The sequence below is a fragment of the Vicugna pacos genome, chromosome 30 (assembly GCF_048564905.1).
Source record: "Vicugna pacos chromosome 30, VicPac4, whole genome shotgun sequence".
Lineage (NCBI taxonomy): Eukaryota > Metazoa > Chordata > Mammalia > Artiodactyla > Camelidae > Vicugna > Vicugna pacos.
The window spans coordinates 5,670,716-5,694,647 of NC_133016.1; the positions used below are offsets into that span (position 1 = coordinate 5,670,716).

At 42.2% G+C, this 23,932-nt stretch overlaps 1 protein-coding gene across 1 annotated transcript in view; it reads left to right on the forward strand.

Annotated features, from left to right (window-relative positions):
* The window catches only part of CD226 (CD226 molecule), a 65,458-nt gene that overhangs the window by 30,401 nt on the left and 11,125 nt on the right, over window positions 1-23,932 (forward strand). Inside the window, exon 4 of the mRNA XM_072952342.1 lies at window positions 8,587-8,934. Within this exon, the coding sequence (XP_072808443.1) occupies window positions 8,587-8,934 (348 nt within the window). The remainder of the gene's footprint in view (window positions 1-8,586; window positions 8,935-23,932) is intronic.

Consider the following 23,932-nt stretch of genomic DNA (forward strand, 5'->3'; position numbering starts at 1 on the left):
AGAAATGTCAGGATGTGCTAAAAGATTTCAGAAATACCTTGCGCAATTTTTCTTGTGCCAGTTTACTTCCAGATGAGTCAAGACTTCTTGCGTTATTGATTGTAATTCCTTTGAAGGTTGTTAGGTTTTGGCCCAGAACTCAAACATCGTCTTACATATAACAGGTCCTCGATTGATGGTTATTTGTGTGTTAGCTGCTTTAGAGCATGAACATTCCTGTTTTATTGGGAGTAACAGAATGATAGCTGAATGCAACTGAAATGGTTTTGGTTGTCATTCTCAATTAGAAGGGGCACAAGTCTAGGCAGCAGTGAGAAAACTGGAGACTGAAAGAGTCATCACTGGGAACCGCCAACCACAGGTTCAAATCAAAATTAAAAAAGAAATATTTTGCCCTGGTCCATGAACACAGTGAGGATACTGATGTAGGGTGCACACCGTGAGTTTCATTTCTTGTAGGAATAATAAACTTGATCTCAGCTCCCTCGATTCTTGCCCCCATTGCCAGTGGCCCTAAAATGAGGTGGTTAACTGAAAACAGTCCAAGAAGATCTCATCAGACTCCTTTTGGAGCTCAGGAAGGTTTCTTTCAAGATGTCTTAACACCCGCTCACCTAACACACTCAGGGCCCCGGAGCTGTTTTGAATGTGTTATATGGAATATTTTTGTAGAAAGGTTGGATTTCAGAGCCAGAAAACTTCTACCTCATGACATATTTTGACATATTTACAAACCAGACTCTGGGACAATATTATAAATAATGGACACTTTTGATCATTGCTCGGAAATAATGCTAAAAATATATGACCACAGTATGACAGCTTTCCAAATTTTGGAAATGTGTCTAATAGCAGTGGTGGCAAATTCCTCAACTGACTTTGTTTTCAGAACCTTCATCCCGAGCAGTAGGAACTACAGAGAAGGCGTGGATGCCCATTTCTTCTCCCAGTGCTTTGATAAGAAGTGTCTTCTTTCCTTGCCTTTTCTTCCTGTGGGAGGGTCTGTAACCCTCTTAGCCTGTCTGAGGCTTCTCCTGTTTGCCTTGGGCTGGTCCTTTGTTCAGTGACATGCAGGCTGATCAAGTGACTGGGAACCTGAGCCCTGGAGAAGTGTCTTCTATCCACAGTAGCTCCTCTTGCCTCTGAAATCTGTGCTAGCAAAGGGACCACATCCACCTCCTTCTCAAGCGCCATTGATGCTGACCTGCCATTGGCACTGACCCCACTCTTGGAATTTAATGGTACACGTTCTGAGAGCAAGACAGACATAGGTTTACCAATTTTGGTCTAAGGTGATCTACTTTTGTTTTTTTTGAATATTTACACATTAAACGTAGACTAATGGAATTCTGGAGTTGCTTCAGGCAGTTTTCCACTTTGGAAAATAAGAATTTTTTTGTTTTGTTTTTCAGTTGTGGCCAAGCCAGTCCTTTGCCACTTTGAGAAATGAGAAACTTGAGTGGCAAAATAATCTGATCTGTGATCCGTGACAATAACAAATCCTTTAAGCGTGTTTATCTCCTCAATCACATACATGCGTTCTCCTGGAGGTATACACTCTTAGTTCTGGATGCCGTGTGAAGTGGAGGGCAGAAGGGCCAGAATTAGAGAGATCATTCTCGAATAGTCGAGTTGAAGAAACACAGGGAAATCTCTGGGAAATCAGTCTCGTGTTTTCATTCTGTTGGTTGAAAGGTCATTCTCTTGTGCAGACTGCAGGTTTCTTCAACAACGTGCTTCACTCCTACAGACGAAGGAAATGAATTAGCAAACACTTACTGATTGTCAACTATGTGTGAGACATTATGTAAGGTGTTTCCAGACATTAAAATGAGTACGATTCTGGTACAGTTACCCTGAAAACTTGTGGAACCTGGTGGAGTAATGAGCAACAAGCAAATATTTCAAAGATGAGCTGCCTCCAGGGGGCTCAGCATAACTGAGAAGAAAAGCAGGACACATCCACGAAAAGAGGAAACCCAGCAGCTCATACTTTGCAAGTGTAGGAGTTTGTTATACACAGTTCAGTGGACGCGAGGAAAGAGAGTAGGAGCTGTGTGGCTCCGAGGCCGTGAGGGGTGAGTGCCTCCTCGGGTAGGAATCAGGCGAGCTGGGCCTCGAAGGGGAGAGGAGATCCAACAGCGAACGAGCGTTTTCATCGGCTCCCGCCAACTTTCCCAAGAAGACGTTTCGGCAGCTTCTCCCCGCACACTGGAGTCAGCTCAAATTCCAGACCCAGTCAAGTATGGTCAGGTTTCAGCACTGTGTCTGCCGCAGCCTGCGGTCCCCGAGCAGAGGATTGATGTGACGGGGACAGGTTGGGAGGTGCTTCCAGGAGAGCCCATTCGGGAGCTGCGATCGGGCAGGAGGGAGGCCGGGGGAAGTCCAAGGAGGTTCCCTTTCGCTCCTGTGGAGGAGACGCTGAGGTTGTCCTGATGGGGGGCAGGGCCCCACCTCGTTGGTCACTGGGTGGGGGTCCCTGTGGGGGTGTAAGCTCCCAGGCAAAGCAGCTTCCAGCCGCCTGGGCACTCCCCAGTGAAAAGCAGCTGGTGCTGGTGTTCAGGAGGAGCACACGGGTTGGTGTGTCCCCAGAGGGCAGAGGGATCCCGGGGACTCTGCATGGAGCGCGCACAGCAGGTGCCAGTGTCCACGTCAAGCCCCGCCCCTTCAACGTGCCAGCATTCCCGACAGTGCAGGGGCTGCTTGGGGCTCACTGCGTGGAGAGACCCAGGCAGGGGACCAGGTCTCGCCGTCTTCCCCCGTCATCAGTTGCCTTTCTCCCTTACAGAGGACACGGACGTCTGGAAGTCTAAGTCCCCCAGGAAACCCTAGCCTTCCTCAATGACGCCCGAATACAGCATAGAGCATCTTCCTGGGTTAAATAGGGCTTGTATTCAGGTTTTTCAGAAGAGAGCGGGAAGAGTGGATTTTCAGCTTTCTTCCCTTAAAATGCCGTTGCCGTTACTGACTGGAGGTTTCTGCAATGCCAAGGGAGACGAAAGGGCAGCAAGTTCCTCTTTCCCTCGTATAAAATGCCCTCTGTTTCATAGATCCAGTCTTGAGGTTGCAGAACCTTGCAGACATTGCTTTCCAATTTTTCACAGAAATTTTAATTGGATAGAAATCACATTGGTAAAAATTGTGAAGCCCCGATTTTCTGAGCAGTGTGTTTTAAAGACTTGGTTTTGCAATTCAGTTAATTTCATTACCCCTTTTCTTTCTATGGCGTTTGAAGTAGGTGAGTCCTCACACGTGCGTTTATATGACGTGTGTGTGAAGCACTGTTGGGGGGTGTGGGTTGTTCCCTCTTTCTCCTTTTGTAATAGCAGTTGCTTCTTCGCCATTTTTCATGTCGTTTATCAGAAGTTCTTTCAATTTGTTCTCCACAAAACCAACGGGAAATATTAAGGAAATGTAATAAAGTAGATACTAAACTAAATACAGTAAACAGCGGCGTGGGTAGAAGATGTGTGAAGAGGAGGAAACTGAACACACAGTAGACGCTCTAACAGCATAAAGCTTGGTTCATCAACTATCTTGCGTTCCTCGTCCTCAGCAGGTTTTCTCTGGGTAAATAACTTTGCACTTGTTCAGAGAGCCTCGGCAGGTCTTGTGAGCCCAGAGTCAGCGTGCAGCATGGCTTTTAGCTGGCTGGGAAGCAGACTCACGCCCTTCCACCCACGGGGTCCTGCGGATGCGCGACTGCAGCGGGCGGTTCCTGGAGGCTCTGTCTGTGCCGTGACCTGGTTACGCGTCCCTCCACCCACTCAGAACCGCGCCTGATTGTCCTTGTGCCAGTACTCAGTGGTCTCTGCTGAATGCGCGAATGACAAAGCGGCTAAAATATCAATGCCTCCTGCTTGCAATCCGTCTCCCACCCCACCCCTTCCCTGCATTCACAGGTGCCTTCTCTCCTCTGCCCTTCGCTCCCCAGGGAGCTCCGTGGCCTGGGACGGGCTGGCTCCTGCCTCTTCTCTGTGTCCTTTGCCGTAGCTGGTCTGACCCAGGCCTCTCGCCTCTGGGAACCTGTCTCCTTTCCTTCCACTTGGAAAGCGATCTAATGGACGATTTCACACTAATGTGCTGGGGCCTGCCAGGAGCTGAGGTGGTTATGTGCATTTTAACAAGGACAAGGAAAGACATCGATTTCTAATTATAGGATTTAAGGCTTCATAAAATAAGATATTTCGAAGCAAGAGCTTCCTGGGAGCCTGTCTGTGCCATCCAGCCCAGCTGCAGGGTGGAGAGGAAAACCGAGTATCACGTGTGGTCCTTTCCCAGAGGTGGGGCGGCCCTGGCTTAGGGCAGCTCCGTGAGCCCCTGCAGAGACGGTGCCCTTTGTGCCGCCCACCAGCTGGGAGACTCCCCGCATCTCAGTCAGAGGATTCAGTGTGTTAGCACGTGTAACATATTTAATGCTGGCACGTACTAAGGACTCACTGAAGGTTTATTATTCTGCTTTTGAAATATGTTAAAAACGTTTAAAGTATCAGACAAAATGCTTTAGTGTAGTCTAACGATTCACCAACACGCCCTGTTCTCTAGTAGGGGATGATTGGGGTTGGTGTTAATCTTTTGATTCTTTTTCTGTAAAACTCTACCCTGCAGAAACTCTACATTAAATTTCCAAATCTGAGAAGTCAGTTGCTAACATGTTAGCAGAAGACAAGCCAATGCTCTTGGGCAGTACTGTCATCTTTTGCTTTTACAAGACCTCAGAACTAGACTGTTTACAATTCTTATATCCCGTGAGTTATTTCTTTTTCTGGTTTGGAGAAATTGCAGCGTGGCCCCAAAGTTAAACTTTTTCAGCAAACCTTATGGTACTGACTTAAATAAAAAGCATTATTCTTATTGTACCATGACAAAGAGATTGGGGGAAAAAATTCTTTTTTAAACAATTAAACCCCATGAGGGAAAGTTATGGTGTGAGGAGGTCTGATCACTCTTCACACAGACCTCCAGCCCCGGGGGCTCCACGGAGCTGCTGAGGGCAGCCTGGGCCCTGGGCGGGGCCTGCGACATGACAGTTGCTCTGAATACACGGGATTTTAGTCACAAGTCTGCCCAGGATGAGTTGCAAGCCTTTTATCTTCGGCACTCAGACAGGGGCACCACGTCTCAGACGTGATGCAAACCCTGTCTCAACATGTATCTTCAGGGCCGAATCTCTGATTTGCCACCCAGGACAGGTCCGCCTGATTCTAGTAACTTCTTTCCTCTAGACAAATGGCCTTGCTGGGTCCGCTTGCCCGACGACTTCGTCCCCTGTGGTCTTATCTCTTGACACAGCACTCATTTTTCCCGCTTTATCTGTGCTTTTCCGTCAGGCAGTCCTTTAGCTCATTTTTATCTTGTTCGGTCCCTTTACCTTTTCTCTGCACTTTAAATGAAGAACAGAAAACACACTGGAGGGGACTTGTGGGGCCCGCGGAGCTCCCTCACCAGGCGGCCTCGCTGCTTCTGGGCAATTCTGGTGAGATCCAGGTTGTCCCCGAAACGTCAGCCACGAAGCCCTCACCCAGCGCTGGTCGGCTACGCCCGCCCGAGCAAGGGCATGGTTCCTCTTTCCAGTGATATTTTGACACATGGAACCACTTGCTGAAGAAAGGCAGCTGGTTTTGGGCAGAGATGAGCCTCTTACAGACATTGTATTGTAGTTTAATGCAGATAGATAGCAAATCTGATTGTATTTTAGACTAAATTTCTTTTTTTCCAAGTGTGGTTTCCCTTCTCCTAATCTCTCCTCTCCTGCCCTCTCTATTCTTTCCCCCCTCCCTTTGTTGAAGTACAGTTGATGTACAATATTATATTAGTTTCAGGTGTACAGCATCATGGTTCAACATTTATATACATTGTGACTTGATCACCATGATACGTCTAGGGGACTGCCTGTCGCCATACAAAGTTAGTATGATGTTATCAACTATATTCCCCGTGCTGCATATTGCATCCCTGTTATTTATTTTATAACTGGAAGTTTGCACCTGTGACTCACTTTGTTTCACCTAACGCCCCACTCCCTTCCCCTCTGGCGATCACCAGTTTGTTCTGTGTATCTCTAAGTCTGTTTCTGTTTTGTTTTGTTTGTTCATTTGTTTTGTTTTTTAGATTCCACATATCAGTGAAATCATTTGGTATTTATCTTTCTCTGTCTGACTTATTTCACTTAGCATAATACCCTCTAGGTCCATCCATGTTGTTGCAAACAGCAAAATTTCATTCTCTTTTTATGGCTGAGTAATATTCCATTGTGTGTATGTGTATATGTATATATATATATATACACCTTCGTTATCCATCCGTCTATCAATGGACATTAGTTTGCTTCCATATCTTGACTATTGTAAATAGTGCTGCTATGAACATTGGGGTGCATATATCTTTTCGAATTAGTGTCTTCTTTTTTTTTTTGTATAAATACCCAAAAATGAAATTGCTGGATCACATTGTAGTTACATTTTAAATTTTTTGAGGAACCTCCATACTGTTTTCCACAGTAGTTGTACCAGCTATGTTCTAATGTACAAGTGTCCCCTTGACTATTTCAGTTACCTCATATAAGTGAGATCATGCAGTATTTGTCCTTCTCTGTGTGGCTTACTTCATTCAGCATAAGGTCCTCCAGGTTCATCCCTGTTGTCTCATATTACATGATTTCCTTCTTTTTAAGGCTGAATAACATCCTGTTGTATGTATATTCCATATTTATTTATCCACCTATCCTTTGATGGACATTTAGGTTGTTTCCACATCTTGGCTATTGTGAATAGTGCTGCAGTGAACATAGGAATGTTATTATCTCTTTGGGATGCTTATTGCAGACCTTCTGGATAAATACCCAAAAGGGGGATTGCTGAATCACATGGTAGTTCTATTTTTAATATTTTAAAGACAACTCTATTCTGTTTTCCATAGAGGCCGCATCATTTTACATTCTCACCAACAGTATACAAATATCACAATTTCTCCATATCCTTACCAACTTCCTTCCTTCCTTCCTTCCTTCTTTCTTTCTCCCTCCCTGCCTTCCTGCCTTCCTGCCTTTTCTTATATCTTAACAGGTGTAAGGTGATATCTCATTGATATCTCATTTGATTTACATTTCCCTGATGATTAGTGATACTGAGCATCTTTTCATATATCTGTTGGCCATTTGTATGTCTTATTATGGAACTATCTATTCAAGTCTTTAGTCCATTTTTAAAATCAAGTAATTAATTTTGCTACTAAGTTGTACGAATTCCTTATATATCTTGGAAATTAACCCTTATTAGATGTATGACTTGCAAATATTTTCTCCTATTCTGTTGCTTTTTTGGTCTGTTGATTGTTTCCTTTGCTGTGCAGAAGCCTTTTGTTAAAGAGACTATCTTTTCCTCATTGTATATTCTTGGCATTCTTGTTGAAGATCAGTTGACCATGTATATGTAGATTTATTTCTGGGCTCTCAATTCTCTTCCATTGGTCTGTATTTATATTTTTATGCCAGTACCACACTGTTTTAATTACTTTAGCTTTGTAAAATAGTTTGAGATCATGACATGTGATTACTCCAGCTTTATTCTTTTTCAAGATTGTTTTTGCTATTTATGGTCTGTTGTGTTTCTGTATGAATTTTAGAATTTTTTTTCCTTTATTCTCTTAAAATAAAGGACCCCCAAAAGTTTTTGTTTATCAATATTTACTATATTGTAAATTAAAATTTGTAATATTAACTATCAATACATACTATATAAGGAATTAAAATTGAGTAAAATTTAAAAGGCCAGGATTTACCGGCACATATCCCATTAGCCATCAGAGCCCTTGAAAATATCTACTTTATGTTCTTACATGATAAGAGTTAAAAAGGTAAATTAAATCTTAATATGACTTTTAAAGTAAGATTGATCTTGAAACTCAGAGAGGAATACAGAAGCTCCCTGTGGTCCTCAGACCACACCATAAGAACAACTGATTTAGAGATCTGGTGGTGACTTATTGAGTGTTCTGTACTGGATATTCCAGCTCTGGTTGTAGGAAGATGGCAGAATACTGGAGGACTTTCTTGGTATCCAGGAATTCATGCCACATGTGGGGCCCTACTCTATCTATGCATAAGACCACCATTACACGTGCAAAATTAATTTATGTATGTATTCAATGAAAGTGATTTGGTATCTCTTTTATGACCATTAAAATCTTAGTGTGATTACAATCTGGATATTTGATACTCAGACACTCACAGTGTTTGGGTCATCAGCCCAGCATTACCACAGAACAGTCTTGTGAAACTCAGCCTCTTGATATGATCACTACCAAGAAAAGTTCCAGGGGTTTCAATTGTGTTTCCTGTTATATGGTTAACCAAGTAAAACTTGAAGGAATGACTATGTGTGAATAACCATATCCTGTTTTCTATTTATGTTCCGGCCTCTTTCAAAAGCCTTTTTCTTATAACCATGAAATATAAAGATACCATTTACAATCATGGAAATTACGTTAAATATCACCAACCATTTTGATGGAACTTCCTGGGTAGCTTCTGCTTTTGCATCCAAGAATTTGAGGACTTAAGTTTAATCATTTGCTTCTTCTTTACAGATAATTTTGAGATAGCTGTGCCATCAAATAGCCAGACGGTCTCAGAACCTGGAAAAAATGTCACGCTCAGCTGTCAGCCTCAAATGAAGTGGCCGTTACAAAAAGTTACCTGGGAAAAGATCCAGCCCCATCAGATCAACCTCTTAACTAGCTGCAACTTGTCCCAAGGAAGAAGTTATGCTTCAAAGTACCCAAGACAGATACTGAGCAACTGTAGCCAGGGAGCGAGAAGGTCCTTTATCACCTTCCCCCTCGTTACCGCCTCTGACGCAGGACTCTACCGCTGTGGCTTCAAAGCCAGCACCGGCGAAAATGAAACCTTCGTGATAAGATTGACCATAACCCATGGTAAGTAGGTGACAACAGTTTCCAGTGTCAAAATGGAAAAAGCCAGCCACTGTGGATTGGTTTCTTTTGTCTATTTCATGACTTTATTATTCACGGTATTTTTAACGAGTGGATTTGGTAAGTTGTCAGTGACTGACTGAGCGTTTATCTTCCTAATCCATCCATCACCGATTTACTGATAATAGAGCTTTCCCATTTTTTTGATCTGCCACTTTCCTAAAATTAAAAAGAAAAATCAGTGAGATTGAAAAATACATGGTAGCAACACCCTGTAAATTTGAACTGTATATAATCTCTAATTTTTCAATGACATTAAAGCTTTTCGATGGTGGTAACTAGGTTTTATACTCCTCATGGGCCCTCAGCAATAACAAGCTGGTGCTGGACGGGTATTTGCAGAATCGGCATTGAGTAACGTTTAACAAACGTTCAGTAACGTGGTTGCTTCTTTGCCAGCTCAGAGCCCCGATGCCCTCAGCTGTTTTCAGACCTGGGAGCGGAAGCGGACTGGCCTTGAAGCCATGGAAACTGACTCCAGGGCCCCTCACCCGAGCAGGCTCCTTCCAAGTCTCGGTTCTCGTTTTGTATTAGTAACTTGTCTCCTGTATCCTAACACAGCCCCAAGTTGCATAAGTTGCAGGCCCCACCAAACCTGTGTGAGAGGAAGAAGAAGTGATTTTTCCCGTAGTGCAAATACAGAGAGGCCTGTGTTCCCACTGGGTGCGGCGAAGGCCCGCTCAGACTCCTGTTCCTGCCTGGGACGCGCCCTCTCGCTGTAGAGGAACCTGTCAGAGGAATATCATTTATTTTTACCGATGACAGAAATTTTATTTCACTTTGTTCTCAGTGTCTCTTTCCCTCCCTCTTTTTCTTCCTTCCATGTATCCATCCATCCATCCATCCACCCATCTTTCCTTCTCTCTTTCTTTCTCATGTGCTTCCAGCCAACTCATGGGCCTTGGCCTGTGTGTAGACTTTTGGAGCCAAGGCTTCCTTTGGCTGCCCCCTTGCAGACTCAGCTGACACCACAGATGGTATTTCTTCCTGCTCTGGGAAGGAATAAGGCGGGTTTTGTGAACAGTGGCCTCCACTGCTGGCACTGCAGCAGCCGTGTGTGCCGAGGAGGACGTTTGCCAGGGGTTAGCAGGTTTTTGTACATGGTCACCTTGGACCGCATCAAAGTGTTCTTTGTTCCTCTTCATGTTAGTGGGTACTTAGAACTTGAAGAAAAAGAGGGTTGATGGAATATTGTGGGGAGGAAATATTTAGGTGAGAAAGATTAACAGAGATTCTTCATTTTAAATGTTGAATCCATTCCTTCAGACATATATAGATAATATTCCTCATCTTAAAAAAAAAACTCTTGCTTTATAGAAGTGTTTTTAAAACCTGGTCAAAAAAAAAAAAAGAAAAAGAAAGAATGGAAACAGTCACTAATCTTCTCTCAAAGACCAAGGCTAGAAGACATTCTGTTCAGAAAATGTCACAAAGAACCATTTTCAAGCACATTTGACATAAGATCTTGTCCACTAATATGTTGAAAAAGTTATTATAAACATCTTATAGAGAAAATAGACTTTAGGAGGTAGAGTTATTTAACTCTTACTAATTAATAAAAATGTCTTTCACTTGTCCAAATCTGGCTAAGTTTCTTGCACAAAGCTCTTTCTTTTCTTTGTACATAAGCTATAAACAGTGTCAAAAATGAAGGCAGCTGAGCATAATCGTCAGAATTGTTAGTGGTCAAGTGTTTAGAACACTTGAGAATGAGTTTGTGACACGTAACTGACAGGTTGAAGGAATATCAACTGGGCCCATTAGTAAAAAGTTAACACTGATGGACAGTGACAGCTGTTGGCTGTATGTTTTGTTTTAATTCCTTTTTAAAGTAATTATAAGTAAAGATTGAAGATAAAAAAAATCAGATGGGAAGCAAAAATAGATCACTTGGGTTTCTCTGATGTGATTTGATTATTTCAAGTCTTAAGGCTGTTGGGTCAAAAAATCGATGCAGAGATTGAAGCAGAGAGACAGGTATACGACGCGGAGCTGATTTAATTTATTTCAACTGTCAAGGGAAAGGTGACTGTGATACAGACTTTGTAAACTGCTGTACATCCTTTTGTTAACCCCCATGAGCTTCTTTCATAGCATCCGAGGGAGATGTTCAGGACTCACATTTCACACACACTTGTGCACGCGCGCACGCACATGCTCGTCCCCTGATTTCGCCTGCCTGCATTCATCTTCAGACAAGTACCAGGTACTGAGAGGTCACCCAAAGATGATATGATGTCAAAAACCAACACATCATATACCCAGGCCTGGGGTTATTGTGAACTGACGGAGAAAGTGACAGAGCATGAGCGGAGCCCAGATCTCCTGCTGACTTTCTTTGCCAAATGGAAAGAAACATTTGTCTCCCCTTCCTCGTGCTTTTGACTCGGGAAGTAGTGTAAAATGATTCCCAGCTGAATCTTCTGAATTTGAAACTTATCTAGACCACAGGGGAACAGGGGAAAATGCTTATTTATTGACAGTGACCAAAATTATTTTTGGCTCTTAATATCCTCTGGATTTTCATTAGTCGTGGGGTAAGTGTTTTAGTTTCCACCAGAAGAATTTGTGAGGTTTTTTTTTTTTTCTGTCGGTTTGTGAATTTAATGTCAAGGGCCAAAGTGGGGCATCCCACGTGTGTGCCTGCTTTTCCAGTGGCAAGGGTGCCACCTGTGGGTGGGGTGAGATGGGTGGGCCATGGAGGGCAGTTAGGGTGGGGAGAGGGACACCTGGGGGACCTGACGCACAGTGGGTGGCTGGCCAGCACGGAGGCCCCTTACAGCAGGGGACCAGGGACGTCGTGAGGTCTTTTAATATTAACTAAATGACGCTCAGACTATGAGTGTTTCAGCTGAGTTTATTGATTACAAAAAGAATGAGGATCAAAGAAATGGAATCAGCCCTCTCAGGAAGTTTCTGGAGAAGACTAGCTTTTAACTATACTAAAAAGTATAGCTGACTCATGTCCTTCTCCAGTCTTTTCTCATAAACGAGGCTACTCGGCTGAACCACCGATTTGAAATAAGGCATTGATGATCAGAGCAAAGAGACAAGACAGTATGGGGCTGCTGCCATATGCAGGGGGTGCGGGCGGAGACGTTGCGTGTGGGTAACTGCAAGCAAGTGGCTAGGTTGGTGCAGAGGTTCTGAGTTCAGGGTTAGCACAGAAGGAGGCGGGCTTAGCTGGTAACTGGCGAAATTCAGGGTCTCATAAGAGCGATGAAAGCCACTATCAATTCCTGACCAGAGATGGCAAAGTAGTATTTAATAAAGTGTGAGTCAAAGAGTAGAGTATAAAATTAAAAAAAAGGGAAATTTGAGGCAGAGGAAATTAGCTGAGAATTGGTTGCAGGAGTCAGTCCGTGAATGATTAAGCGCCCAACCTAGGCCACCAGTATCACAAACTGGCCACAAAAAGGAGCCCACTCCAGACAAATTAAAAATGGTGCCCTCTCTGGGCAGATAAATTAGAAAAAGGTGCCGCTTCCTTGGCGCTGGTGTGGACCTAAACCGATGTAAGGGCTTGGCGATGGGGGGGCCCCAGGTCCCCTACCCCGTTGGCTGGGCACAGAGGTAGCCTGGAGAAGGGGAGAGAGATGTTGTCAGACTGGAGCGTCAGCTTATGCTTGTGGCCAGCTCGACAGTCACTCGCATGTTCCCACTTTCTCCTCTCCCTAACCGATTTGCTAAGTGTCGCCACACTTACCTCCTTTCCTTTAGGGTTCCAGGCTGGTCTCACTATCTTCATGATCCTCTTTCATTAGCTCAAACTGCTTTCTTGTCATCGAACCATTAAGCACCTTGAATTTCTCAAACTTTTGTAACTTGGAAATTGATACCTCGAGTCGTTCAGTGACTGCATCTATTTGCAATGGTCCAGACACTTGTATTAGAAATTACTCGAGATTAAGGGTTATGACATCTTTGGTTAGAGTTGTCAAAGTGCCCTTCCAGAATATGCTTGATAATTATTCTTGACTGACTCCGTGTGTTAATATTTCTATGTGTTTGTAGAATCTATGTATATAAAGCTTTCTAGCTAGATTATTTCTAGATTTTCTTCATCCACACTTAACTTTTGAGGTTTAGTGATTGCTAATCAAAGAAGCCTAAACTCTCAGAGGATCAACTGCAAAGTGTGGGGAGAAATTTTTCATGAACTTTGTTTACATATATGTCTTTCAAAAAAGTCTGTTTCCTTTTTTAACTTTCGTTTTCTTGTTTTGTGCATTTTATGTAAGTGGTGTATAACTGCTAGTCAAGAGTCGTGGAGGATGGGGTTTGTAAATGAAAATTACAGAAGTGTTCACTGGGCAGTCATGGGACCACAGCCAAGAGCACCTTCCCGTGCATCTCTTCTGCGAGTTAAGGGGTCGACAAAGAGGTTGCACAGAGGAAGAGATGCAGTAGGTTCTGAATCTTGCCTGTGGACAGCTCGGTGGAGGTTACTGACTGTGTTTCTGAGTTGGACTATGAAAATAATGAGGAAGGGAAATAAATTCCGTTTCTTTCTTTGGCCTGTGGTTTCTGCTAAAATTCAATCAGTTTGCTCCCAGGTGTTTGGATTCCTAAACAGTTTGAGGTTGTAGACAAAAAATTTTTTTTTCAGGGATTCATTATTCCAGAACCTTCTGTCCCACTTCAATGAATTACAATAGATGCCACTATTGTAGGCCTGGGGGTCGGCTGAGCTGGGCACACGCTGGGTGCCAGATGCGTCCATTTCCGTGACAGTGTGATGCACCTCAGCCTTGTGTTAGCTTTCCCTACATAGAAAATAATGTCCAGAACCGTTCATTTTTGTGACAGAACCACAGGACCAGAATCCCAGAGCACCGGTGTCACTGCCTGCAAGTTAAAATAGCCTCTACCATTGCAGATCAACTATCATTTTCAGCCCAATTTAGTTATGCTTTTAAAATTCTGGATGACAACTGGGTATCCAGATGAAACGTGCTGTTTCCAGCATCACAAGTGAGTTGATTACTCAATCAGAGCCTTTTATGCCGTTGTAGCTTTACAGTTGTCTCTGCCCACATCGGTTCTTTCATGAGACATTGAATTAAAAAAAAAAAAGCAACCAATCAGTCTGTTCTATAAGCCCCACATGTTGATTTTCCTAATGCTCACAGTCCTGGGATGTTTGCCTGCAGTCATTTTTTTATACAGACCGCGTTGGTGTAGATAAACAAGTTATTGAATTGAGTAATAATAACGACACGTTAGTATCAGAGGGAAGGGAACGTTGAAAGAGCTCGCGTTGGGCTGACTTGACGGCGCTCTTTCATACGGAGCGTTGCTGGGTGGGAGCTGCTGTCACGACCGTAAACAAAGTTGGTGCTTTTAGGAAGCAGCTAATCCCAGGACCTGCTTTTCTTTGTCTTCAACCTGAATTTCCAACAGTTTTCACGTCGCTGTCCTCTCCCGGGGACCTTAGAGTACAGGTAGGAATTCACATTCAGACAAATTCACCGCTTTTCCTCCTACTTAAAATTCATGACTTGTTTGCGAGACCTGCCTAATGAGTCCAAGTGCAAAACAGTGTGTGTACGCTTCTGTCATGTGTGAGGTTTTTTTTTAAATTTTAAAGCATCTGGGAATTGTTAACAGCTTGTGATTGTCTCTCAGAGCCTTATTAGGAACTGAACATAGATGATTAGATGAAGTTTTCCCCAAAGGCAAGTAGAGAATTACTTAAAATTTTTTCATCATATAAGACTATTGGCATTTCCTTCTTAATAGCAATTCTATGTTTTTTGTTTTGTTTTGTTTTTTTAACTTTTTTTTATTGAGTTATAGTCATTTTACAATGTTGTGTCAAATTCCAGTGTAGAGCACAATTTTTCAGTTATACAAGAACATACTTATATTCATTGTCACATTTTTTTTCGCTGTGAGCTACCACAAGATCTTGTATATATTTCCCTGTGCTATACAGTATAATCTTATCTATTCTGCATATGCCTGTCAGTATCTACAAATTTTGAACTCCCAGTCTGTCCCTTCCCACCCCCGCCCCCTTGGCAACCACAAGTTTGTATTCTTTATCTATGAGTCTGTTTCTCTTTTGTATTTATGTTCTTCTTTTTATTTTTTTAGATTAGCAATTCTGTGTTTTAAGTATTGAAATTTCATCAGTCAGACAACTACTTCCAGCTTCAACTGAAGTTTTCAAATATGTGCTGACCTGACTCTTGACAAATAAGCAGAGGTGACCTCGTAGGTGTGCGGAGGACTATGTTATTTACAAGAACAAGAAATGAAGAATAAACGCAGATCTGTCATTTGTAGAAATTCATCTTTGAAGCCCCATTTGTATCTTAAAGTTACTTCCACCGAAATGATTCAGGGGTTTTCAAAAGGTAATTTATTCAACAGAAGAGTATGCTTGGTTACTTTTATAAAATAAATATTTTGCAGTCCTCATTGGTCACTCTAAACTTTATTTCCAGAATTAATTCAATGTGTTTCACTTTGGCTAAAACTCAAAAGTAACTGTGATGTTCATAATCTTTCAAGTGGAAGGGTGATGTTTTATTTAATTAACCTGCAAGAAAAGATTCTTCCTTTCATGGACATAAGGTTGAACTGTTTAAAGCCACTACATGGATGAGGAGGGAGAAGTAACTCCTGCTAAGGTGAATAGTGAGTGAAGTGAAAAGCCCTCATCGTCACAGTGATGGACACAGGCGGGTAAAGGGTAGATACTGAGATGAGAAAATTACGTTAACAAACAATGGAATATTTTCTGTGGCTTCAAATCAAAAAAGCTCAGGATATGATGAATACGCAAATGATCCCCAAATCAGGGCCACGCAGGAGGCAAGTGTACAAACACAAGAAAATACAGGCTTGTGGAATATAATTTTTCATGCCTCATATAGATAGAGCACTAAATTCTTCACTCTTCTAATCTGCATGTGTGTATGTACATTTGTGAATTATGATAACTGAATATTTGTCAGGACGAGCAATCTGCTGTGTGGTAAACATTCAATAAATACCTGTGACTGGGCAATTTTACATGCACATGAACCACACATGTGCCACATCTCAAGGACTTTAGTCAAAACAGGTTGTTTTGGTTTTATGTTGATTACTGTCTTCTCTTCCCAATCCAATAAGTAAAGGTATCAGCTTTAAAATCCAATCATGCTTTTTTTTTAATCATTGGCTATTTTAAAAATAGAGAGATTGTATGGATAATTAAGCTCTAGAGTATAAAGCTGCAGATTTTGAAATTATTACCAGAGCTCTTATTTCTTATACCCAGGCATTGGCTTTCACATGTTTTGTAGAGCACTTAGTAAACTTTTTTTTTTAAGTGAAATGATTTAAAGTCAGATAGAATATTTGGAGGTAAATATTCAGCCCAAAGTTTACTGTCTGTTTTGTATTCTGAAAGTATATGTATGACATTAATAGCACATTTATAAATAGACCTTTATAAATGCCATATATTTTGAAATCGGAAGTTTTCTAAGGATCCAAGGGAAAAGTTACAAATAGCAGTTGTGAGAATTAAGTGTCACTAGGCTTTGTCTTGGCTACTATGTGACAAACTCATATATTGTGCTTATATCTGTGCCAGTCACTCGAAGAATTTACTGATAATTACTCACTTCATTGTCACAACGACTCTAGCATCATGTACAATTTACGGATGGGGGACATGAGGCATGGAGGGGTTAAGTCACTTATCCAAGGCTTCATAGGTAGTAAGGAGAGGGGCTGGGATTCACAGCCAAGCTATTGGCTTTCAAGTTCTTGCTCTTAACCATGGCACTGTATTGCTTCTCCAAGTGGAAGGAAAATGCATCCCAAGAGAAGCTGGCTGCGGGAGAGTTCCACAGCCTTGGGTTCATCATTTTAGGAGGCTTATAGGTACAATGGGTCCCTTACTAAACCAACACACAGAGCAGGGGTCGGCAAAGGAATGCGGGTCTGATCTCCCACTGTCTCCTTCCAGCTCTGTGTGCTTTAGCGTGCTCAGGTCTTCCCAGGTGCTGTCTCTGTGGGTTCCCCACTGACTTGTCCCCTTTCCTGGGGCTTGTGGGCATTGTGAAGTCATGTGAGGAAGGGATTTCACAGTCATCTGACAGACAATCAAAGTCAGGGGGCAGGTACTAGGGTCTGGAGGGGAGGGAGTGCTGGTTGCTGACGAAGTCAAGTCAGCACAGGAACAGACTGGGGGAACTTAAGCAGCAGTCTCTGGGCAAAGGCAAATGAAGGGTCTTGCTGGAGACAACTGGTGATAGCTCAGTTCTTACGTGGCTTCTTGGCTTTTTTAGAGCATCTGCCCCCAAGCTCTTCACCAGACCAGCCCACTGGACTCTCCCCTTGTGGGGAAGCTGGCTCCTCTGAGCATCGTCCCTGGAATCCGCTCCGAGTTCCCAAGCACATCCTCCTTCTTCTTAATTCCCTCCTTCTCCTCCTTCCTCTCAAGTCCTGCTCTCCCTTCGTTCTTGTAGGTGACTAGTGACCACTGGACCCAGAGCTGGGTCATTAGCCATCAGAATGCGAGTTCCTCCACCCTCAGGGACAGTGAGGGCTTAACTTTCAAAATCTCCCAAGAAAAAACAGAAGTTTATTTTCTACATTAAAATATTCTGAATATTCATATTCTCTCATACTTATGGACCTTTATATTGAGCAGATAAATACGTAAAATATTTAAATGGTAGGTTATGCCTACTGTGTTTTACTGCATGGAGGAAATGTTTATCTTGACTTTGGCAGAGCATTTGAAAAATTTCCTCTTCTATCCTCGTAGCTAAGCATGCTAGTGATGCTGTAATATAGAGTTACGCTTGGTTAAACAGCAGTAATGTGAACAATGGGTTGGGGAATTATAATTAGAAACAAAATCTCTTCATACCCAGAAAACTGCTCCACAAAGGTAGAAGAGAAGGAAAACAATGTTGTTATTGAATAGGTCTTAAACCAGAATTGTGTTACGCATCACAGACAGTCCCCTAGGAGAAAGGGCAATCTCAACCTCTTACAGAGCCCAGCAGACACAACCCATGATACGCATGTTCTCAAGGTAAACAGCAACTAGTCCTCCAGGAAGAGCACTTGATAGCATCGTTCGCTGCACACAGCTCATCCTAAATTCACTTGATATTTGGGGTGACCGTCTGTGTCAGCTCACTGGCTGATATCCAAAGAGAAAATGATCTTCCTACGTCTTTACACTAGGAGGTAGCTTTGCACCTTGGAGCAAAGTGCCCTTGGAAGTTAGACTCCTACCCCCCCAGAGAACTGGGAGCGATGGGCTCTCTCTTCCATGAGTGCATTCCAAAAGGATGGCTTTGATTTATTACAGCAAAAGGATACAAAGCAAAATCAGCAAAGAGAAAAGATACATGGGGCAAAGTCAGAAGGACTGACTGATTCCCAGAAGGAAAGCGGGTGTTCAGCATAAACCACACTGTTTGTGTCAACACTTTCGATGCAATAAATCACCCGAACAGTTAAGAAATGGTGGGAATGCTCCCCAAACCCACCCACACACTAGCCAAAGGCCAACCTTGTAAGCAGGCCTTTCTAAGGACAGTGGTCTTGGGGCTGCTACACTGACCCTTGTCTGCATACGAACTCACTACAGAAGTGAGCAAGATACGTGCAGCAGCTCTTGACATTCTGACTCGTGGTGCATAAATACAACCTCCTTTAAATAATATGTGTTTAGGAAAAGGGAGAAATGTTTCAAGATGTATAATGTAAGACTGAGGAATATTTGGGTAAAAAAGGCAAGACACCTAATATGACAGAGTCAGCCTTGAAAATTTTCTCAGCAGTTGCCGAATCAGCACGTTCACCATCCCTGTGCCTCATAGGCTCACTCGGGTGCCTTCATCATGCACCAGTCACTGTGGGGCCCTGCTGCCCACGGAACTACTGATGCACATAGTGACACCAGAATATGTAGCCAATGCAGTCACCGTCCAGAGTGGGCAAACTTTAGCCCACCTTAGACTCTGCATTTCTCAGCTGATGGGAAGTTTTAAAGTGCATAAATCATTTGGGAAACTATTTTCCATCGAGAGGCAAAACCATTGCAGCAAAACTTACACATCGGATTAGAAACTCTTTTCCCGCGTTGGCTTGCTCTTTAATTACAGGCCAATTGTTTTGGATTCTCTGCCTTATGTTTAAAATCTGATAACATTTTTATTTTGAGGAAGGGTAGTTGCTCTTCACTCAGAGGGAAAATTAGAGGTTGATGTCATGGTCCTTTAATTCTCTGAAAATAATTTATTCCCTAGGACCTTCTTGCTGTAAAACAGGGAAAGGTTTCTGAAATGCAAAGAGTATAAAATTGATTTGCACAAAGAAAGTTGACCTTTGAAAACTTGGAATAATATTAGCATACCAATATCCGCTTGGTGCCTATTTCAGGCATTCGGGAAAGTTCAACAAACTTTAAGCCACCACTGTTCCCAGTGGTCCCCCAGAGCTACAGGCATTTTATACATGTTTATCAACACAACCACGGTCTTTCCCTTGAAAGATGGATCTACTTACAAGAACAAGCATCCTCCGTTATACATGACTGGTGTAACATGACATCTCAACATGCAAATTATAGAGATTTGTTATTTCTTTAAGTCTAATTTGGAATGTGTGCATACAAGATGTAAGTACACAGTGGATAATTTACATGATGTGATGCTTGAATGTACAAAGCACCTCTACATGTTTTATTTACAGCCACCCCCATGGCCACCTTTGGGTTGATTTTATCATCATTTTGCTGTTGCCTAAAAAAGTGTCTGAGAGATCAAGTATCTTATGTTGAGATCTTCCAGGGAAAATAATTAGAAGAAAGAACTTAGGTTCTTAGGCCTCCCTCCTCAATCTCTGTTTTTGTTTTGTTTTGTTTTGTTTTTCCCAGCAAATCAATGTCTAATGTGGGACAAAGGTTGGATATTTGCTTTGCACCGTGAGTCAAAACTTGGACTCGCCCTGATAATGCTGCGTCTGTCAGCTCACGCGTTATCTATCCTGGGGGAACTCTCACACTGTGGATAGCCCATCTGTACATAGAAGGAGACCGAATATTCCTCCTCCTCTCTTTAATGGCAGAAGACAGCAAGAATAACTTTCACTGGTATCGACCATGACGTACCCAGGTCTGGCTAGAGGGTCAGGATCTGTGACTTCTTCCCCCAGCATGTTTTTTGGTCCAGACATTTAGGTTCTGAGTTACTTGATTTCCTCAGTCCCTAACCCTACCCCTGACTCTAATCGAGGAGAAAAAGCAGATTTTAATGTCTGCTCCCACCCGCCTGGCCCTGAAGGAAGGGCCTGGCAGCATTTCTATCCTGTGCCTTTCTAAGCGTTCACTAACTCAGCCATAAATACTAGTCATTGGCAGAAACGTAGCCTGGAGGGTTGTGGTCATGGAGTAAATTATTCATTTATACGTCTCACTGGTGGGCTTTAAATTGTTTTAACTGTATTTATCTTTTCTGATAGGAAGGAAAATAATGGCTTTGTGGGTCATGACACTTTTGTCCTCCTATGAATCAACACAGCGGTGGGGATGAAGGGTGGAAAAAAATCAGCAAAAAGTGGCTGCCGAGAATAGACAATAATTCTTCTTTAAGAGAGGGCTTGAGGGTTGCCATCACCCTTTAGCAGAATTTAGGAAAAAGTGAACGGTATGAACTGCTGATTCACTCCCTAAAGCATCCACACCCATTTGCTTTCCCTTTCTGTTTCTGGTTTTGGCCACACAGAGCCCAGCAAGTTGTGTGGTTACACCCGCCTGGTCCACGTGCTGATCCTTCACAGTAACGCAGCGGAAAGGGTGGGAGGCAGGGAAAGAAGGGAAAAAAAGTAGAATTGGCCATAGGCTGGGCTATTCCAGATTGTAACGTCTCTGGAGTGTGGTTGAATCTCCACCAGTCCCGTGCTTTTTGTTTTTACCCACCATTTTGTCTGTCATGCCAGGTAGGTACGTAGTGTGCCTTGAAATACTCTGTGTTAAAAGATGCGTGAATAAATGGATCTCCGTCCACCAGGTCACGCATTACTAGAAGAGTTTAAAAAAAGGCAACATATTTCACATTAAAGAGCACATTTGAAATTTGGATTTTGGATTTATAATTGAGCGGTGTGAAACAAATGACCATAGTTGTGAGTGGTTTCTACTTACTTCGTATAATTTAGAGCTTAATAAAGAATGCCATCTTAGGTCTCAAGGGTTCTAAGTACACTTCTGCAGAGAGACTCTCTACAGCCCTCACCGTAAATATAAACACTGAAAATCGGCAGTGTATTCTGTTTTAAGCATGCAGACTTTTACATTTTTGTACTACTTTTTTTCTGATTAATAAAGAGCAATACATCATGTAGAATGTTTGAAAAATACCGGAAAGCCTAAAGGAACAACTGCTTTTAATTCTACTCCCTGAAGATCATCACTTTAAAATGTTGGCATGTTGTTGCCCTGCTGGCTTCTTTCTCCTAAGTTCTAGACTTGATTATAGATTATAGATTATTGAGATATGGTAGCATGCATAATTGTGAATTCTGGTTTTGACATTTTATGGAATGTTCTAGCTTTATAGTCAGCAGTTTTCCATTTCATTGGAATTCTTTACCCTCATCATTCTAGTGTCTGCAGCTGTGTTTCTCAAAGAGGTGGCCCCAGACCAGGATCCTAGAGAGCTGCAAATTCTGGGATCCACACCGACGTACTTAATCAGAAACTCTGAAGGGGGTGCCCAGCAGCCGGTGGTTTAGCAGCCCCCAGGTGATCCTGATGCAAATGGCATTTGAGAACGTCAGCTGTGTAGTCTTGCTTCTAGTCTGTTGTTGGGAAATAAGGATTGTCTTTTTGCTGTTAGAAGTGTTTCACAAATCTCTTTGTTCACGTTTCTGAGCATTTCTTTGGAAAAAGGTAATTAATGAAGCATGCGAGCAGTTAGTGAAAGAGGCACAGAGAGTGATTTCCTTCCGGGGACAGCTTGCCACAGGTTTTCCACCCCAAATAGAGCTTGAAGTTGTCCATCTCACCACCATCTTCCTTTCATGCAAACTTGTTCTTTAAGTGCTTTTGGTTAATAAGTTGTTTGTATTCTCCGTATTGTTTTATAGAGCTTTTTCTTACTAGCAAGCATATGTTAAAGATACTAACCAATGTTTTGTCTTTACATGTTGTTTGTTGTTTGTGATGATTTTGACCTACAGATATTTTTCATTTTGACCAGGTCAATTCTAATGTTTGGTTATTTGTATCAATTGGTAGTTTCTCATTCCAGAGACTAAGTAATACTCTCTTACATTTTCTTCTAATGCTTACATTTAAAAACTTAGAGATCTATAGTCCACCCATCAGATTGGGTGTTTTTTGTTTGTTTGTTTTTGGCTGTAATTAAGATCTAAATAGTATTTCAGAAAATAGTTAAATAATTTTCCCAGAATAGTGTCAATGAATTTTTTGATCATAACTTTCATTTTTTTCCACCATGGTTGCCTGTTTGATTTAATCTTAGTGTCTACTATATTCAAATTATGTTGGTAAAACAAGTGTCCTTTTATAGTCCCGTGTTATAATGCAAAATAATTTCAGGTATTTTGTTTACTTTAAATAACATGCTAAGAACTTAGAAAGATTAATTTCTTATTGGATGGGGAGAACATTTCATTGCTCCTTTTGCACGGTGGTTCAATGCATTTTTGTTGTGAATAAATTTAGCTTTTCTTCTCCCCATTGTATTTGGACAAAACCCCATCTCAGACTCTATGTAAAGACCTTTCTTTAAAGTGTTCATATATATATATATATATTTTTTTACTTTTATCCGCCTTACAGGTTAAACAAATTTTAAAAATAGAAATAATGTTTCATATTTGACTTAGTTTCTCTTTGCAGTAAACCTAACAAAAGAATGAGTGGAGTAGACTTTGAGCTCTTGTCATGAAAAAACTCCCAACCAAATAGTAGGTCAGGAAGGAGGAAGTCATCTGAATGGAAGACTGGGGAGAGTCCTGTGAAAAGCATGGTTTTCAGGTTGTCACAGGATTCCAGACAGCCTGGGAGTCAGGGTACAAGCACTTGACCTTTGATTTCAAGAGGGAGAAGTGCTGTTCTCTGCCGGAGCCTTCCCCTTGCCCGCAGGAGGGGAGCCCGGAAAATCTGCTGCCTGAAGAGAGACGCCATGAAGATGGCTCCTCGGTTTCAGTTCAGTCCCATTTCCATCAACATAGCACAGACTGAGGGAGTTTCTTCTCCTCGCGAGGAGCTCTGTGGGTGGCGGTGGGTGAGCTGTGCTGTGGGCAGGAGGACGTTTTAAAGATGAAATGGCCCCTGACCTCCCCGGGATCTCCCTCCAGAGGTGACGTTGCCCTGGTGGCTCATGGCTCATTTGAACACTGCCCCATTAGGCTCTTGTCACAACTCTGTGATGTAATTGGAAGTGTCACCATCACGTGACAGATGGAGGAAGGCGTTCGCTGGAGGTCAAACAGCTAAATAGTGAAAGAATCAGTTTGAGAATTTCAGATTCTTGGACCGTTGTTCTTTCCAGTTAAGCACTGAGTTACAGTAATATATTCTTCCTGATGATTTTTTGTCATTATCCTTAATTGAGTAGATGATTTTTCTTAAACAAAATTCTACTTTTAAACAACAAAGGCACATACTGTTGTGTCTTGGATGTACTTAACGTGTCAGAACTAATAAGTAATCTTAATTTATATACTATTTGATAGGGTTTTTTTCCTACAAAGGATTCTGTGCCTGTGACTGGGGAGCCTATTAGAATGAAGTCATACCTGTCTTGAACACAGACTTTCTGTTCTTGTTCTTCTTAAGGTGTGAAACCCAACTGGATTGAGAAACTAATGAAAATCTGTGGGGAGTCAGAAATGTTTAGGAGACTCTGAAAGAGCAAGACTTTTTCCTCTGTCTCGTCCTGTTTCTTAC